The 13,095-nt window shown below is 30.8% G+C and overlaps 1 protein-coding gene across 1 annotated transcript; it reads left to right on the forward strand.

Moving 5' to 3' along the window:
• The first annotated feature begins 1,248 nt into the window (after positions 1–1,248).
• LOC129238741 (jerky protein homolog-like) lies at positions 1,249–2,505 on the forward strand. Its single transcript, XM_054873896.1, has one exon. The coding sequence runs from the start codon at positions 1,249–1,251 to the stop codon at positions 2,503–2,505; it is 1,257 nt and encodes a 418-aa protein (XP_054729871.1).
• The last annotated feature ends 10,590 nt before the right edge of the window (positions 2,506–13,095 follow it).

A 13,095-nucleotide genomic window follows, 5' to 3' on the forward strand; every position in this document is an offset into this window, starting at 1 on the left:
TAGAACTCGACAAAAGAAAACGAAAAGAATAAGTAACAGTTTTTGATATTTCGCTTAGTTTTCGAGTAATTTAATGTTAAAGTTCACTAATTTAGCGCAAAGTTGGTGTTGCCGTACACCTGAAATAAAAACGAAGTTCGTATGCAGAGATGTTCAGTAGAAAATTCATTGTAAAACTGCAGTATTTTTTTCTGTAATTTTAAGTTGAAAATAATTTAATGGCGGAATCTTATAGAACTCGACAAAAGAAAACGAAATGAAAAATGAATGAAACTCCTTTTCGCGTGGGCGGCCTTCGGCCGCGCTTTAAAAAAATAACCCTCATCAGTCCAACTCCGGCTATGCAATCCACAGTATTTTTGCGTAGAACTGATTTCCGTGTTAAAACCATTGAACCCAAAATTAAAACGTCATATGCGTGTATGTGGTAAGGAGGCACAATAACCCCCATCCCCAACATTAACATTAACACTAAACTTAAATACTTAATTTTTGTTCATATTTTGGTTCATATGTTTGTTTCATTCGCAGGCATCCGGCAACACCATACTGTCGTCATTCCAATCTTCTTCTTACTCGCGTTTAAAATTGGAAAGACACTGCATGGACAAATGCATTTGCATTTTATTTTAATAGAAATAATTCGAATATAAGGATAAAAATAAGTAAAAACACGCGTGTGAGTGTATATTTCGTGAATTTTATTGAAGTGTTAAAAAATATACAGTTGTACCTCGGTTAACCGGGCCTCTACTAACCGGGTACATCTGTTAACCGGCATGCTGTGTGTTTGATTTTATATCTCTATTAACCGTGCTTTACCTCTATTATCCGTGCGGCGTATAATAACTTTTTTCAATTTAAGTGAATGTGCAAAGAAATAAAATTCGGCGATTCCCATTTTTTGTTTATGTAATAAGTTTGTATCAAATTTCATTTTCATTCATTCTGTAAGTGCAAAGAAATAAAATTCGGGGATTCCCATTTTTTGTTTTTATGTAATAAATTTGTATCAAATTCAAAGTGATTGATACAAATTTATTACATAAAAACAAAAAATGGGAAAGTGATTCAATTCACGGTTTAAAAAATAGACATACTCTGAAAAAATCCGAAAATCCAAAGGTTGATTTTGCAACATATGAATGGTTTCGACAAGGGGGATTTAAGGGATGTCCCATTACAGGTAATATTACTCAAATCCAGACATCCACATAAACTGAAAATTTCCTGCAATTTCTATGCGAAATGATTACTGAGAAGGCAAAATATTTTCATGGTAAATTAAACATAAATTCCGAGTGTAAGTATTCATCTGGTTGGCTGGAAAAATTCAAAAATCGGCATGGAATTCGTAGGCTGAAATCCACAGGAGAAAAGGAGTGTGCTGATTATGTGTCTGCAACGATGTTTGTGGAAGACTTAAACGAATACATTAAAAATGAACAACTTACAACTGAACAAATTTATAATGCAGACGAAACCGGTCTATTTTGGAAGTGTTTGCCCCAAAATTCGTTGGCGAGTGGTGATGAATATTCTATTGAGGGGTACAAAGAGTCCAAGGAAAGAATCACAGCTTTACTTTGTGCAAATGCAGCTGGGACTCACAAGTGTAAATTGATGATAATAGGAAAAAGTGCTAATCCAAGATGTTTAAAAAATGTTAAATACATTCCTGTAGTTTATAAGTCTAATAAGAGAGCTTGGGTAACACAAGAGCTATTTCTGGAGTGGTTTAACAACAATTTTGTACCAGAGGTAAGAGAACATTTACAACGCATTGGTCTCGAAAAGAATTGCAAAGTTCTTTTGCTATTAGACAACTGTCCAGCACACCCGGATGTAAATGCAATGATATCTGATAATGTTACAGTAAAATATCTACCACCGAATTGTACATCTTTGATTCAGCCTATGAATCAAGGAGCCATTCGGAGTTTCAAATGCCAGTACCGTAAATTTATCGTGCAAAAACTTGTGGATTCTAATAGTCGACACGAATTTGTTAAATCTTTGAACATTAAGTCAGCTTTATGGACAGCAGCGACTTCGTGGGATTCTGTAACCCCAGTTTGGAATAACTTACTATCTCAAGATGATGAAAATGATTCAACTTTTAGTATTGAGATACAATCAGATGTATTAATACCACCTGGTTTTACAGCTGATGCTATCTCAAAGTGGATGGAGTGCGATATTGATGTCGCACCGTTTGCTATTGTATCTGATGATGAAATCGTTAACATGGTCAATCAAACAGAAGAATATGAGCTTGAGTCAAATTCAGAGGAATCAGATGGAGGTAATACGGTAGAAACCCCCACATTAGCTCAAGCAATAGAGGCTAGTAGTGTTTTATTAAAGTTCTTAGAAAACTATACTGGTACAGGTATTTCAGAACCAGACAAAATACAAGTGTATCGCATACAAAGTCATTTACTTAAGGAACAAATGAATTCTAAAAGACAAACTACTTTAAACGAATATTTTAAATTAATATAAATATGCATTTATGTACCTATATGTATGTACATATATGAAAGTATATTATAAAAACAGTAATAAGATATGTATCTGTATTCATAAGTATGTTAATAGATGCAAATTTACATGTTCTTTTTAAAAATAAATAAAAATAATAAAATTTTTGAATATTTCAAAAAACCTCTTTCAACCGTGTTTTCGATTATCCGTGCTGAGCCCGGTCCCGAGCAACCCGGTTAATCGAGGTACAACTGTATAGTGTAATAGGCAAATTATAGTGAAGTTCCAAAGGGCATTTTGAGACCTTTTTTATTAAATATCTCGAAAACTAAGCGAAATATCAAAAAATTTTACTTCTTCATTTCGTTTTCTTTTGTCGAGTTCTATAAGAATCCGTCGTCAGATTGCGGCGCCACGGAAACAGCAGAATCCCCATAATATTAATAAGCAATTGGCAGTAAGGGGTGAAGATTTATAATACAGATAAGGAAGTTTATTAAAAATAAATCTGTATTGCCACTGATACATAATAGGTATTATCTACAACTCCACGCTGAAACCCTCATGTTCCCAAAGCAGCAGAAGTAGTAGTAGTAATAGTAGTAGAAATCATTCCCGTGCTTAGAAAATCAGAAAGTATTGAACCGAAAGTGGCCTCTGCTTTGTGCTAGACAAGCTTAAACTTTTTCTCCCGTTAAAAATGGGTAAAACGTCAAACCACATATCAGCTGTGTTGTATTTGTACACCTTATATATTCATGTAAAAATTATCCAGTAACTTGCCATTAACTTAATTTCCGAGAATTCGCTCTTAAAGAGAAAAATATCAAAAAAAGCACATGAACGCAAAATCAGTAACAATTTGCAAATTTTACGAACAGCTGATTAAATTATTGGCGGGAAAAATCACAAAAATTTAAAAAAATTTCACTTGAGCTACCTTGTATTAAATAAAAATAAAGCAAATAAAATGCAAAATAACGAGCTTCGGAATCACATGATTTCATTTGGTCTACAATAATTTGTTCCATTTCATCACATCGCTGTCAGATGAAGAACATTCCATTAGCAATTGCAATTCGCAAATTTTAATTCCAATTTGATTTTACTTTGCGATCAGCTGTTTTTCTTACTTGCAAATTTTTACAAGTAAAAATTTATGCAGTAAATACTGGCAACTTTTCCTCAAAATGGAATGCCATTTTGCTCTCCCACCTTCCCCTACTTTGGAAGATTTTTGGGACATGAACACAAAAACGTGATAATTTGTAACAATTCTTGCAAACTATTTGCCCCATGAACAATCCTATACATAAGAGTAGGATGTAAACTTTAATGAAAATTGAAAAAAATTATAAATTTCGATCAAATTTCGTAAATGTAAGTATATTTTCTTATTTAATATAAAGCTATACTCTGCCTGTAATTTGGGTCTGTAAAGCTACGCATATCAAATAATTTTTCCCTTCATTAATCTCATGTACTATAAACTATTTGGAACACGGCTAAAAGAGTTCGGCGAACAATTTATTAGAAACTAAATATTTAATATTGAAGAAAGCCTTGCGAAGAAATAAAACTACGTGTTGAATTGGATAGCGCGTTTTAAATTTTCATTTGTCAAATAAACACAGCAAAAATAGTTGAGTCAGCTGTTTCTTAAATTCCGGATATGAAATTTGGTATTTCACGGCATTTTCCCGTATTTCACGACATTTTACGCTCGTCAAAAGAAGTTGTTTCGCTTACTTTCTAATTACTGAGCCCAGTCCGGGCTTTTGAGGAAATAGGTTATTTGATTGTGATTTCTTTCTGCTAACTTTTTTTATAGTTGTAATTCATTGCCGCTAAGCGCCGCGTTTTCAGTGCTAGTTTAACTGTAAACTTCATCTGTAAACTTGAGCGTTTAAATTTAGTTTAATTGGAAAGCAGCGTAAAACTTGCACTGAAAATTTTGGTCTGAAAGTGACCAGCGCCATTAGGAGGGAATAGTAACAATCCGGAATAATAACCAGTTTTTAGAGCAAAGTTTCAGCTAATGTTTGTACTAAATAATAAGCAGATAATCAGGCTCACGAACTCACTGCTAGAATGCTTAAAAAGTGGTTTTGAACAGATTTTTAAGTTGGCGTATGCGGTGGCGCAACCTAACCTTAAATTTGCATCCGATTTTTTGATTTTAGCGCACATTTCGTTAAAACGGAAATGTTGAAAATTGTCTTGTCGTATGCGAAAAAACGTGGTTTGAAATTTAACTGCTATTTAGCGGATTTTAAATAAAATAAAATAAAATATGTATATGTACATTGAAGAATAAAATACAGTGCGGCTTTGCGGATTAGGGTTGTTTTTTTGCTTAAATATAATCACTTCAACTATTAAATTTTGATTCCCGCGCACATTTAGTTAAAACTGAAAACTTGAAAATTGTCGTGTCGTATTGAACAGTTATTTAGCGAATTAAAAATTAAGAAAAATTTATCGTGCGTTGAAGAATAAAACATAGTTCGGATTTTCTGAATAGTTTTTTTTTTTTGCTGTCAATATAATCTCTTAATAACTGAAAAAATATTAATGCAGTGTGAAATTTTAATGAACTTAAACTTTTTATGAACTCATCTGAAAATAAACAAAACTGATCAATATCTTTGACCTCAAATATTAAATATACTTATATTTTTATATAATACAATATAAAAAAATTGCGAAATTGTGTTTTTGTTTTATAAATTTTTAATCTTATTCTTTTTTTCATGCTTTTTATTATAAATTTAAGCAAATTGAAGCTGAGCTTGATTACTTGACTAATTTTTTATTTTAATATTAATATTGATTTGTTACATTTTCTATTTCATTTTCCTTTACGCGTGTATACAATGGCGAATTTACATTTTAATAGCTGCTTGCCATGAAATATTCTAATACCCCTGCTATTCCGTGGAATGCTGGGAAAAAGCACTCATCTAAGAATTATAATTTTTTAATCAAACTATGCTGTAAGTATATATGTATGTATGTATATAATACGGGTGCTTTTATTCATAAATACAATGGTTTTTTTGGTTTTATTTCGATGTTTACTGTTTGGCTTATCAACTAATTTTGCTTAAGTTAGCGCAAATTAAATCGTTAAATATTTACTGTTACTTCAATTAATTTATTGTTTTTCTTCAAGAAGAATCAATTCATTATATATAATTAATTTCTGCTTTGGGTTTCATTCATATTTAACAATTAAAGCTTTGTAAATCTCAATTCAATTGTTTACTTTCATTTTTTTTTTATATATTTTTTTTTTAAATATAACTTAAATACTATAAAACTGCACTTTTTTAACTACATTTTAATTACTAAAAATTAAAACATATGCGCAGGCATATGCGGTAAAATTGTGAAAAAATAGTTTTTTATAAATTTTTGAGTTCAAGCTTCAAACAGCATAACGATATATATTTTTTGTTGTTTTATTGTATTATGTTGAAATACTAATTGATTTTTAATTTAAGAGTTGTAAGTGTAATTTTTAATGTTTATTTAAATAGTTGATTCAGCAAATAAGTATTACAAACTGTTATATTCAATGTTGTTTTTTATTCCTTTTTTTAATTTTCTTTTTTATTGACTAAGTATTTACAAAAAATATTGACATTCAACTCAACTACAAGCTGAACTTGACCTGCGACTATCTTAATTCAATATTGATTCACTTAAATTTTAGAAAAAATATTTATAGCTTGTGGATTATTTATAAATGTGGCGAACTACACTTGCGCGTCGTTGCCGCTTGTCAAACATAAAAATGATATTGAGTATTTCGTAGTCTTTGAAGGAATAGCGAATTCAGCCGCATTTACAACTTTACATATGTATTTACTTCAATATGTATGGATAACTTGGGTGTAGCAGTGTTGCATAGAAAAATAAATTTACACGTGTAGAAGTTTTCTTATTTTAAGTTGTAGTTTTCAAATTTCTTTTTAGCTTTCGAGCTCATAAAGTTTGCTTGTATGTATGTATAGGTATTTCAGTGTTCAGTGTATTCATGTTGGTGCTGCATCCATTTTATAAAATAATACATCCAAGAACCATCTGCGTACATATGAAATGCCACAAAAAGCTGCAGTGCGTACAGTTATTTATGAATGTATGCATATGTATGCACATACGCACATATGTAAATATGTACATATGATACATACACCTGTGTGCACGCATAAAATTTATATCGAACATTCCATAAAAATGTCTTTTGTCATATGTATGCACATACATACTTCATAAGCACACATATGTATGTGCATGTGCATGCATGCGGATGTATGGAACTGCATATGCATAAATTTCTTCAAATTCTTGAATTATTTCTGATAGGTTATTTGCAGATGCAATCACATATGTGTGTAAGTGTGTAAGTATGTAGGTAGTAACTGTCGTTTAAGAATGCGCTATGTGTGTATTCTGTTGTTGTTTCATTACAATAAATGTATATATATATATATATATATGTAGGTATATATGTATTTATGTATATTTATGTATAATTTATTATCATTACTTCTTTTGTTTTTGTATTTGTATAGGGTTTTTGGCTTTCAGATGCATTAAGTAATTGTTTGTTGTATTTGTAATTGTATAACTATTTCATCTAGTTTATTTGTATGTATGTATGCAATTTATTTGTAAGTACATAAGTATATATGTATATATATGTATTTGTATGCAGTATGTATATATTTTTAATGTAATATTTACGATATATGATTGCATAGTAGTTATGTATGTATGTATGTAAATTTATTAGAAACGTCAGTGGGTGCATTAAATCGCACATGCGTAACGGTACAACGGTACGGTCTAAGTGGGTGCTTCTACATTCTCATGAAGAGTGGCAACCACCGTAACCTGACCTAACCTAACTTATCGGTACATTTGCATTTGTTTATAATTAGGTTTTATATTGTTTAGTGAGCTGCTACAGTTTACAGATTAGTGTACATATATAAATATGTATATTATATATACATACATGGATATATAGTAGGTGTATGTAGGTGAACTGTTAATGGCAACAATTTGTTTAGGTTCATTCATATTGTGCAATGAGCATGAAGATATAGTATATGTATGTATGTATATATGTATTTAGCATACCGACCCAGTTACATAGAATATTATATATTATAGATTTTGATTTTGCACGCATCTTCTAAAAGAAATTTTTCAAAGTAAACGAAACATTTTTTTTAAATTCAACGAAAAGTTTCTTAAATTAAACAAAACCTTTTTAAAATTAAACGAAAAATTTTTCAAATTAAACGAAACATTTTTTAAATTAAACGAAACTTTTTTAAATTAAACGAAAACTTTTTGAAGTAAATTAACCCTTTTTCAAATTACGAAACGGTTCTAAAATTAAACGAAATATTTTGCTAAATAAAAGAAACATTTTTCAAATTGAACAAAACGCTTTTCAAATTAAACGAAACATTTTTTAAACTAAACGAAACCTTTTTCAAATTAAACGAATTCTTTTTCAAATTAAACGAAATATTTTACAAATTAAACGAAAAAAATTTTCAAATTAAACGAAATATTTTTCAAATTAAACGAAATACAGTGCACTCGCGGTAACTCGAATAGCCGCTAAGTCGAACGACGTGCTAACTCGAACACATTTTTTTCCCTATTGACTAGTTTGTAACTCGAACAATATTAAAGCGCTATAACTCGAACAAAAAAACAAATTTATTTGTACACACATTCTTTTCAAACATGTATATTACATTTTGTACATACATACATATGTAATAGTATATGTATATAAATTATATGTATACTAGTGTATTGTCCATATGAATATTTCGACGTTAATATCCCGTTAGTTTTCTGGGAACAACATCTTGCATTGACCAAATTGCTTTAAATTTGTCATTTGTAGTGTATCAGTGCATGTGAGTAATGGATCGTAAAAGGTTGAAGTGTTTAACATTAAAAGAGAGGGCTGAAGTCCTTAACAAAATTAAACGTGGATGTAGTGTTACTTCTCTAGCGAAGGAATATGGGGTAGCCAAGTCCACCATAAGTCTTATAAAAAAGAAAGACAAGGCAATTTTAAAAGCAGTAAACAACACGTTTTTGGGTCCTGGGAAGAGGAGAACTTTAAAAGCTTCTGAGTTTCCTAAAATGAAAGCCGCTTTATACAAATGGTTTCTGTCCCAAAGAAAAAAGAATTACCCAATAAGTGGACTCATCTTGAAAGAAACTAGTGATTCTGAGTCTGAGTTTAACAACACAACTGAGACATGTGAGCGGATATCATCTGAAGGGGCAGTTAGCTCTATCAATAAGGTAATTCAGTGGGCCACAACTGAACAAGTAAGCCCCGCAAAGGTTAACACTCTTCAACATTGCTGCAGGCAAGAAAAGACAAACACACATTACAACTTTCTTTTCGGCCTAACTTTTCTGTTAAAGCTGACTTTTTTTGTGTAACTGACACAAAGACTGCCAAATATTTGATGAAAAATATTGAAACGAATTAATTATTTTAAACATATTCATGTTCATATCCATATGTAAATAAATAAATAAATTTAATTGAAAAAAATCGATATCGATGACTGTTTTTTTAACATAGCACACTCAATTGATAAGTCGAACAAATTCGATAAATCGAACAGCGCCTGTTTTAATTAGTTCGAGTTATCGCGAGTGCACTGTATTTTTCAAATTAAACGAAGCAATTTTTCAAATTAAGCGAAATATTTTTCAAATTAAACGAAATATTTTTCAAATTAAACGAAACAATTTTTCAAATTAAACGAAACCCTTTTCAAATTAAACGAATTCTTTTTCAAATTAAGCGAAATATTTTTCAAATAAAACGAAAAAATTTTTCAAATTAAACGAAGCAATTTTTCAAATTAAACCAAATATTTTTCAAACTAAACCAAATATTTTTCAAATTAAGCGAAATAATTTTTCAAATTAAACGAAACAATTTTTCAAATTAAACGAAAAATTTTTCAAATTAAGCGGAACAATTTTCAGATGAAACGAAACATTTTTCAAATGAAACGAAATATTTTTCAAATTAAACGAAACATTTTTTCGAATTAAAAGCATCATTTTTCAAATTGAACGACACTTTTTTCAAATTAAAAGAAACATTTTTCAAATTAAACCAAATATTTTTCAAATTAAGCGAAATAATTTTTCAAATTAAACGAAATATGTTTCAAATTAAACGAAAACTTTTTCAAATTAAAGGAAACATTTTTCAAATTAAACGAAATATTTTTCAAATTAAACGAAACTTTTTTCAAATTAAAAGAAACATTTTTCAAATTAAACCAAATATTTTTCAAATTAAGCGAAATAATTTTTCAAATTAAACGAAATATGTTTCAAATTAAACGAAAACTTTTTCAAATTAAAGGAAACATTTTTCAGATTAAACGAAAAAAATTTCAAATTAAAGGAAACATTTTTCAAATTAAACGAAATATTTTTCAACCTTCAATAACCTTTTTAAATGAAACAAACAATTTTTCATATTAAACGAAACATTTTCCAGATTAAATAATTGCTTTTTCAAATTAAATGAAATATTTTTCAAACTAAACGAAATATTTTTCAAATTAAACCAAATATTTTTCAAATTAAGCGAAATAATTTTTCAAATTAATACCAATAAAATACCACTTGCAGGCCAAATTGGTCAACACCTGCTGGAAGCTGTAGATAGTTTGAATCACTTTTTGTAACTTCTACATATTCTTCAAAATGTATTCGGTTAAGTGTGAGCTCACGGGGAAAATTGTGCGCAAACAGGCAAGTATGTGGTTTTTTTCGCACAATGCCATAGCAAAAACTTCAAATAGTCTGAAAAATAAGGTAACTTAAAGTACTTCAAATAACGCAAAGTACGGTTAAAGAAGTTTAATGAAACCTTGTCGGTGGAACGAAGGTCTGTTAGTGGAAGAAAACAGGATTTTCAGCGAAAACAAAAGTGTCATTATTTCCAAAAAAGCTGACCTTTTTCTTCAAGATGCTGCAAAACAGTCCCGTATACCGGAAGGATACGTCCAAAAAGTGTGCAAAAGTAAAGGATTACGTTCATGTAAAAAGATTGAAAACGCGTGCACGAAAGTTATACAGTCAAGATATTCATAAATATGGCTGGGTGGTTTCGGACGATGAAACATACGTCAAAGCAGACTTTAAATAGATCCAGAATGCTGAGTTTTATATTGCAAGGAGGAGGAGTTGCAGGTTTCTTTAAGCTAAAAATATTGGACAAGTGCCCTTAAAAATGTTTGGTTTGCCAAGCTAAACAAAATTGTTTAACAAAAAGGAAGAAGGTCCGTATAAAGTATTCGTTAGCTATTCCGTAGCTACTCCAACTTTTGCACAAAACTCGGTCTTTATACTCAATACACAATATGTACGAGCCTATATGTAAATGTACATATATGGCCTACCTTTTTTTAATTCAGACATTTTCAGTTTTAACTCAGAGAACTGTTTTTTTTTTTTTGACAAATAATATTTTTTGAAAACCACATTTATTTCTTCGTCTATTTTTCTAATATGATTCGAAAACAAGAGCAAAATCTGATATGTATGTATATACGTGTGTGTGTTTTTGGGTTAGTGAGTGCCCTGTATATTTTTTACATTAATAGTTACCGCATAAATAATTAAAAAAACAAAAAAACTGCCACAAAATTTTTTGCCGATATATTTTCTCTTTAGTAAGATTTCCAAAATTTTATTTCAAGCAAGGCGAATCTATTAAAGGTGGTCTTGGTAAAACGGCTGATTTGTTTTTTTTTCTTTTGCCGGTCCATGTGGCTGTCAGCTTAGAATGAAATAAGGCGAATTCATTATTTGTTTTCTGCTTTTCTAATACTTTGCTTTGACAATCAAACGTGCAAAACATTCTTGTTGGTCTAGTGCCACCGCCTTTAATGGATTCGTCTGGATTTCAAGCGCAACAAGTTTTTTTACATATTCGTGTAAGTGAAAAAATGTGTCGAAAACACAAAACAAAAAAAAAATATTTTGATCAAATTTATGTTAAAGCTCTTTCAAGAAATGATGCATTGGATTAGCAAAGTATTATTTGCTTTGCCTTGCTTGAGATCTCAAGCAAAAAACCTATAAAGACAAGAAGCAGCGTTTGCTGCTCGTGCGTTTTCTTTACTAAAAACCAGTGTCGGAAATTTCAGAACAGCTGAGTTGATTTGAACAAAGAGCGTAAAAAGATTAATTTAATTAATTAATTAATTTAATTTAATAGATTCATTTTGACTATTGAAGTAAATGGGAAGTATTGAAAGTAGTTGGCTTTGTGTGGTGAAATCTCCTACCCAAGAAGCGTTCCCGGAATGTAGCATCTTGTAAAGAGCGTAATAGTCCGGGAGCCAGGGGTCGATTTTGGACTGCGTTTTTATACCGTTAAATTCTTGACTATACTTGTGATTTAGCTTTCATGAATAACGAAAGTGAACGTCAGCTGGCGCACCCGCGGTGGGTGGGATTATGGGAGGGTACGAAACGTGTCAAAAAAACTAATTTTATACCGGCTGAAATTTTTTTCATGTATTGCTGACATTTAGTAAAATAAAAAAAATAGTCAGCTGCGCGGTAGAGGGGGGAAAATACGTCAGCTGAACAGGTGAACTTGTAAAAAAAATTGAAAAGTAAACCTACTCTATGCCGATTGAAATTTGTTTACATAATTTTGGACACATATGAAAATATAATAATGATGGTCAGCTGCGTTTATACCGTCAGCCGAAGCAAGAATGTATCATTGCGTTCAGCTTACGTATTTTCCCCCCTCTACGGCGCAGCTGACTATTTTTTTTTATTCTACTAAATATCAACAATACACAAAAAAAAATTCAGCCGGTATTAAATGAGTTGTTAAAAATTTTTTTTCGACACGTTTCGCAGCATCCCACCGCTACTGGACCAGGTGACGGTTGGTTTCGTCATCCATTGGATGGCGTCAACCTTCAGTATTAAAATCAGTCGGCATGAAATGATGAGGCCAAAACGACCTCTGGCTCCCGGACTATAAGAAGGCAATGAACAAATAATGTATAAAGAGCAGAAACTGTAGTTCCCGGCTCGTTTCGTTACCTAAACTCTCAAAACTAATTTCACCATACAAATTCATTCAAATTTGATTACTAATAGCCACAATTTTTTTTTTTTTGCGTGGTGAAAAAAGCGTCGAGAGTATGGGTGGAGGAACACAAAGCACAAAGGAAACCAAAAACCAATTGAAACTAATTAGAAAATGTTTTTTACTGAATTATAATTTAGATGGGGTAGTGAAACCCCACAAAATCACAAAATGCCCTTGATATTCACCTTTTTTAATTTTTTTATCATATTACGGCAGCTTCTTCTTCTTTGAATTAATTTAGTCCGACGTAACAGCATAGTATTTCGATATGGAACTGTACTTGTACCGTTACTACGTTAGCTACTTATTCTAATTTTTCATTCCATACTGGTTTATTTCAATTTTACCCGATAGGTCTATACGACTTTCTTATCAAGGAGCCAATTTGCGACTGGGGGAAAAATTTA

The sequence above is a fragment of the Anastrepha obliqua genome, chromosome 1 (assembly GCF_027943255.1).
Source record: "Anastrepha obliqua isolate idAnaObli1 chromosome 1, idAnaObli1_1.0, whole genome shotgun sequence".
Taxonomy (NCBI): Eukaryota; Metazoa; Arthropoda; class Insecta; order Diptera; family Tephritidae; genus Anastrepha; species Anastrepha obliqua.